We start from the raw sequence: 7,149 nt of genomic DNA on the forward strand, positions 1-7,149 counted from the left end.
ATTAATTAACTGGCTGTCTGCATAACACCCCCGCCCCCAGGTGGCACCCACGTGAGAGAGCTTCCTGTCTGAAGGTGCAGACATAGCCCCTGCCTTCAAAGAGCCCAAGACTGATGGAGGGGACATCCTCACTCCTGGGGAACCCCTCGGCCCAGGGTAAAGAGTGTTCTTGCAGGCCCAGGAAGGAGACCAGAGTACCTTGCAGTGACACACTTAGTAAACATCTGTGTCTACACGAAGGACAGGAGCGGGTGCCGAAGGCACAAAGGAAAGCCCCGTGGCTGCCTTCCAAGCAAGGTCTGCAGAGATTGCGGGGCCCAGGAGCAGCAGTGTCAGGTGCTGTACCCGAAAGTCGGCTCTGGGTTCGAAAGTCGGCTCTGGGTTCTCGGCATTTCCCAGGTACACCCACCTGCTGGAGCCGCCACTTTATTTTGGTTCCCTAGCCCCTCCCCCCCAGGTCAGACCCGCCTTTCCCTCCCCTTTGTCCCCTTCATAGGCTCCCTTCTTCCCTTCTCACGGGTACTTGCACCTCTGGTGGGGAGAGCAACAGCCCCCACCTCTCCCCCTCAAATAGTCCATTTTCCTGTCCTGTGGGGCAGAATGGGTCTCCAGCTAAGTGGGTCTGGGGTGAGGGGGTGAGGAGGATGGAAAGACAGGTGGGAATCAGAAAACCAGCCCTGAGGGGTTTCTGGAGGGAGAGAAAGAGGCTTATTTCAGTCCTGAGAGCCAGGCGGTGGGAGGCAGGCAACGCTGTGCTCTCCGAGGGGCCTGAGGGGGAGGAGGAGGAGCGGTGGGCCTGTGCCTGGAGACGTCACCCTTGGGCTCTATAAGAGGGACGCGATCAGACCACTGGTGAGCCCAGCTCCCCTGTCTGTGGGTGTTCACCGACCCCAGGAGCACCTGGAGACCCCACGGAGCTCTGACCCCGCTGGACAGAGCCAAGGTAGGCGCATGGGGGCACCCACACTGGAGGGGGGTCTGCCCAGCCCCAGGGAGGCTCCCTGCACGGGAGCTGGAATTTAGTTCTAAGACTGACAGACACATCCTGGGTAGGCAAAGGGGGTGCTGATCTTTCCTGATTATCGGGTTGGCCAGATTAATCTGGGATGTCTCAGTGAATAGCCTGACTGGCATCTATCAAACCAGGACCTTGGGGATCCCTTACTGTGGAAGGAATAAAAGCAGTGAGTGAGCTCTGGCTGGGATCAGAGGCACAGGAGCTTCTGGAGGGAGCTGGGGAACCCTCAGGGCTCAGGGGCTCCATAGGACTCCTCTGAGAAGTTCCCCCAACTTCTAGACGGCAAGTACAAAGCTAACAGAAGAGCCCCTACACACTAGCCCCCCCCACCCCCCACTAAAGACCGGGAGGTGCCCCAGGAAGGAAGCCGCCTCCCTTCACAACCTTTCCCCCCACACCTGGAATCTATTACTCACTAGGTATAAAGCCTGGGCCGGGAGCGCCAGAATTGTCCACAGCAGACCAGCCTCTCTGAAAGTCGATGGGTCTTTTCCAAACAGTTCAACTCTAGCACGTGTGCTAGATGCTTCTGCGCTAGAAAGTAAACTAAGACTTGGGGGGATGGGTGTGTGGGGGTGTGTGTGTGTGTGTGTGTTCTCACCTGGGTATCTCTGAGGAGGAGGTGCTACGGGTGGGAGGAGCTTGCAAGGACCCTAACCTGGAACCACACAGCCTGCCCCCCTTCGCCCCCCCTGCTCCCGCAGAGCAGCCGTGGTGCTCCACCTGCCATGCAACGCACATTCCCCCCGGGCTCAGCCTACTCTGGCGTGAGGCACTCCTCCACCTCACTGCTCTCTTTCTCTCCAGCGAAGCTCTGCCCTCCGGCAGGCTGCGGGACCTGTGGGTCCCCTCCACGGCCAGCCCCTGTTGGAAACGCCTTCCTAATCCTTGTATTCATGCGGCTGACCAGGGCTCAGAAACTCAGCTCAAACCCACCTGCCCCCGCTCCAGGAAGAGCTCCCATGGGCTCTCAGAGCTCCCTGGGTACCCGACGCCTCCAGCCTATCGCTGCCGGTGTTACTGTGAAACGGTCACCTAAGACGACTCAATTTCTTGAGCTACGTCTTGGGGAGGGGCTGGGAACAAGCAAGGCTGTGTCCTAGTAGCCTGGGCCCCTAGCGCCTAGCAGAGCTCCTAGTTGGCGCTGGGATCAGGAATGATCTCCGAACTGACCTGGACCCTGCGCTCCCATGGTTTGAAGCCATAAAACAAATGGTTTCATGCTCTAACAGACTGAGCCCGCCTTTCCTCCTTGAGTGCAGAAAGCCTTGTCTGGGTTTCAGGGTCACAGAATCAAAGTCTGTAAGGAAAAGAGACTATCTGAGGGGATAGTCGGTGGCCAGTCTGACACAATGCTCTTATTTCACAGAGGAGCAATATGATCCAGAGATGGGGGTGACTTTCTCACATCCCACAGGGAGGGGACCAGAGCTGGGGCCAGATTTGAGTGTTCTTGATCCTATTTGGACAGTCTTCTTCTCTGCCCAGTGCCCAGGTCCTGGAGAGGAATGGTGGTAGGGGCAAGAACAAAGGTATGGACAGGGCTAAGCAATCATTAGCAGCTGATGGGCATCCATGAGAGCCCCACCCTCCCCCACTTGCCCCCCTGGACCACAGTGGCTCTGGCCCGCATCCTTTTTGTCCAGCCTTTGGACCTGCCTCCCCATCAGTTGGTCTTTACTCATGTTTGTTGGACAATCTCAAAGTGCCTGACGACTTTTTTCTTTTTTTTTTTTTTAATTTTTTTTTTCTGACGACTTTTTTCAAAGAGAAATTCAACTTGGGAGGCAGCTGGGGTGGGGGCGGGGCCCAAGAGGGAAGGCAAAGGGGATGTAGTGAGAGTCAGGGTAAGCAGCTCCCACGGCAGCAGCCCAAAGCAGGAGGTCGATCCAATCTTCTTGGAGCCCGCGCTGAATAGAACAAGGAGACAATTGACCGGATAAATCAGGGAAAGTTTTTTCTCTTCCTTGTATTACAGACAATAAGACAATTTAACGACAGTCCTCAAGGGTTATGAAAAAGAACACGATGATTGCCTCTTTTTTTCCTTTTTTCTTGAAATAGGAAAAGACTGAGTGTCTGTTGCAGCAGGAGGGAGCTGGGCCAGGTTCAGGAAGGTGCGGTCTAACAGGAGGGTTGGTCACTGAAGTCCAGGATATGTACAGGGCCCAGCACGGAGCTCCCAGCGCCCCACCCCCACCCCGAAAATATCCGGACCTCAGGGCACTTGCCCAGTGGAACGCCTTGCCCTGCTTGCCTTCACTCCCTCCTCCTCACTGCCACACACTGCCCCCCACTCGGGCGCTTTCCTCTCCACGCTGGGCTCTGCCCCAGCCCCCAGCCCACACCGTGCACCTGACTTAATTCTCTCTCCCTCCGTCTCAGCCTCAGGACACTGCCAGCACCTGCATCATCTCACCAGGATGAACTCCCTGGTTTCTTGGCAGCTAATGCTTCTCCTCTGTGCCACTTCCTTCAGGGAGACATTAGAAAAGGTGGCACCCATGGAGACTCCTGGACCTGCAGGTATGCATTGTCTGGGGAGAGGATGGGAGGGAGCACATGAGTTGTTAGAAAATGAGGGTTACCGTATTTTTCAAAGTGAGGCTAGTCTGTTGATGTGAGTTTAACACTGCATTTAAGGCTAGTACATGCAACTTATTTAGGGGCCCCATTAATCTTGCAGGTAAGGGATGGCTTACTGCTCCTTATGGACATCAGTTAGCTCACCTAGGTTTAGGTGCTTGTTAACCTAAACCTTCGTAGCTCCTTCGTGGTCTTCTCACACTGTGTTTTCTCTGCTCTACGCCAACCACCTGTCTGAGCAGATCCCTTGGGAAGGAATTTACTATGCACGTTTCTTTATTTTTTTATTTTTTATTTTATTTATTTATGATAGTCACAGAGAGAGAGAGAGAGAGAGAGAGAGAGAGAGGCAGAGACACAGGCAGAGGGAGAAGCAGGCTCCATGCACCGGGAGCCCGATGTGGGATTCGATCCTGGGTCTCCAGGATCGCGCCTTGGGCCAAAGACAGGTGCTAAACCGCTGCGCCACCCAGGGATCCCTATGCACGTTTCTTTTATCAGTAATCTCAGACCCTTTCTGGGGGAATTGGAAAAAAAAAAAAAAAAAGACCTAAACCAAAGGGCAGATCCTAGGCAAACTAGCTTGTAGCTTAGCCTCTCTGGCCCACAGTTCCTCTAGGTATGCAACTCGGAGCATACCCTCTACCCATAGGAATCGTCAAGCCCATAAGCTATCCCAGAGCAAAGAGAATACACACACCCCCCTCGTCATCCCTCCCTGGCCCTAAGCAGGCTGGAGGGGCATTCTAGGAGATTAGCAACAATTCTGAACCATGCCCACACTCCTGCAAAGTATGCCAAGGCCCTGAGGGGCAGGCTCAAAGCCAACTACCCCCCCTCAACACACACCCACTCACACAGCAGGCCTCATTTCCACTAATCTCGTGCCACAATTGGCTGGGGTTCTTGTCTACTCAGAGCTAGTTGCACTATTTTACTGCCAAAAATTATAGTGAATTTAACAAGCCTTTTGCATATGAAGTGCCTTCCAAATTAGTCTTGTTAGCCCCCAGCGGGAAGGGAAGAGATTATACCTACAGTGGGGAGGTGAGCAGGTTAGGGTGACCCAGATCATTTCCTATTCTTCACCGAGTCCTTTTGTAGCTTATTAGGGGCCACAGTCATTGTTGCCGGGTGTGGGGCACAGTGTTCCTAGTTCTATTCTCGTTTCTGTAGCTGCAAGCTTTTCATCTGGTTTGACATATTTAATAAGCATTTGAGGCCCTACTACATTCAGGTCACTGTTTCAAGAACTCAGAGATGGAGCTGCATGAACCTGGCTCTGCCCCGCCCCAGGGAGCGCAGTCCCGTGGGGGAGCCTGATGCAGAGAGGCCGGGACGGGCAAGGAGCCAGGAAGAGCAGTAAAGCCGAGTGTCCAGCAAATATTGCAGGCTTATTTCCAACCTCTACCCTGTTCGCTTCCAAGAGGGAAGTCATGCCACAGAAAAGATATTTCAGATCATTGTGGAGAACCCTTGAGACCGAAGCTATGTTGAAAGAGAAAGGAGCCAGTGGCCTCACCGTCCGGGCCAGGATGCTCCTGCGGGTGGTGGGGTGGTGCGGGGCCTGGGGCCCTGTGCCCTCCCGGTCGAGGCGGGCGGGGAAGGGATGGAGTAGAGGTTCCTGAGCCAGGCCCGGGCGCCGCCTCACCGCAGCCTCTGCGTGGCTCTCCCCTAGGCCAGCGGCTGGGAGCCCAGGCCCTCCCGGCCCCCTGGGAGCGGAGCCCGCCGCGCGCCCCCCAGCGCCACCTGATGCCCGCCCGCCGGGGCGCGGACCTGCCCGCCTACAACTGGAACGTCTTCGGCCTGCGCTACGGCAGGCGGCGGGCCGCGACCCCGGGGCTGCGCGGGGGAACCCCAAGCCCCAGGCTCCGGGTCCCGGTGGGCTGGGGCCTGGGGCTGCGGTCCTGAAGAGGCATAAAGGAATGCTGCGACACACCCGGAGTGCGACCTGGGGCTGACTTTTGCAAGCAGCACAGACGAGACCGCTCTCATTCTACCCTCTTTTGGCTCTTTCCATGGCTTTAAAATGGCTTTTAGTGTTACCCAGCAGAGGTAACAGTGCTTTTCCAACTAGCGATGTGTTGCGATGCCTGCCTGCGTGGCTCAGCCCCGTGGGCCTCTGCACTCTGCCCAGGTTGTGATCCCAGGGTCCTAGGATCCAGCCCTGCGTGGGCCTCCCTCTGCCACTCACTCGCTCTCAAATAAATACAGTCTCAAACTGGAGATGTGAAGGACCCGGTTGTTTTCCCCCAATCTGGGGCAGATCAATTCTTACAAACACACGCACAATCACTAAAAAACCGAACATTTTAAAAATGACTAAAGTGAAACCCAAACTGGATGCTGCTCTGGTGTTTCAGCAATATCAGATTTCTATCGAAATTTCATTTTTAAAAAAGGATTGCATTTATTTATCCGAGAGAATGAGAGAATCATGAGCAGGGGACAAGGGCAGAGGGAGAAGCAGACTCCCCACCCAGTAGGGAACCTAAAGGCATTCCATCCCAGGAACCCAGGATCCTTTTTATTTTTTTTTTTAATTTTTATTTACTTATGATAGGCACACAGTGAGAGAGAGAGGCAGAGACACAGGCAGAGGGAGAAGCAGGCTCCATGCACCGGGAGCCTGACGTGGGATTTGATCCCGAATCTTCAGGATCGCGCCCTGGGCCAAAGGCAGGCGCTAAACCGCTGCGCCACCCAGGGATCCCAGGATCCTAACCCGAGGGGATGCCTAGGACTGAGCCACCCAGGCGCCCTCTATTAAAATTTCTGAAGCTGTTCTCTTAATTCCTAGGCTTCTCTCATTGCCCACAGCTTACAACATTTTGCAGACGGGCATGAGCCGCAGCACATGCTCTGAGTTGCACTGATCTAGGCCCAGGGGAGACAGCTTCAGTACACTTCCCTTTCCTCGGGAAGCTTACAGCCAGTTGGACAGCTTGATCTAGAATTCGATGCCAAACTCTGCCCTGTCCACTGAAGTTTAAAGATCACAGAAGCCCCACAGTCAGACTTCTGCTAGAGCGCTCAGACCCAAGGCCCTGATGCATGCAAGGAGTGTCAGCAGTGGCCGGGGTCATCCATCCCCCTGTCCCAGGGAAAGCCCTGAATGGGTCCAATTCCTTACTTATCTGCATCCTTGAAATCACCCAGAGGGCTGGGCATGTCGAAGCCCCATTTCACAGGTGAGAGCCCTGAGCGATCCATAACTCCCTAAAGACACACAGCCATGAATCGCAAGCCTAAGAGTCTCCTGACACCAGCACCTGGCTCCCCCACGTCATTGTCACACCTGAGAGGGAAGGGTTCCATCTGAGTCAGCCATGCTGGAAGTCAGGAAAGATCAGTCTGCCTTGTGGGGCATTCTTGGAGACCCCCAATAGCTGGGGAGTTGATTGCTGTAGTAAGTAAAGGCTTGTCGGTAGGGAAACTGAGAGTAAATCCACCCCTCTGCCTACAGGAAAAGCCAGCCCTATTTGGCAGCCTGCAGCTACTCCTACCCTGCTTGGTCTAGGATAGAAATGTTCTTTCCCAGAAGG

General features: G+C 54.8%; 1 protein-coding gene across 1 annotated transcript; it reads left to right on the top strand.

Annotated features, from left to right (window-relative positions):
• Positions 1–2,774: 2,774 nt before the first annotated feature.
• On the top strand, positions 2,775–5,830 carry KISS1 (KiSS-1 metastasis suppressor). The gene is made up of 2 exons (XM_077886546.1): positions 2,775–3,544; positions 5,283–5,830. The coding sequence occupies exons 1-2, from the start codon at positions 3,442–3,444 to the stop codon at positions 5,513–5,515; spliced, it is 336 nt and encodes a 111-aa protein (XP_077742672.1). The 5' UTR covers positions 2,775–3,441; the 3' UTR covers positions 5,516–5,830.
• The last annotated feature ends 1,319 nt before the right edge of the window (positions 5,831–7,149 follow it).

Source organism: Canis aureus, chromosome 38 (assembly GCF_053574225.1).
Source record: "Canis aureus isolate CA01 chromosome 38, VMU_Caureus_v.1.0, whole genome shotgun sequence".
NCBI classification, from domain to species: Eukaryota; Metazoa; Chordata; class Mammalia; order Carnivora; family Canidae; genus Canis; species Canis aureus.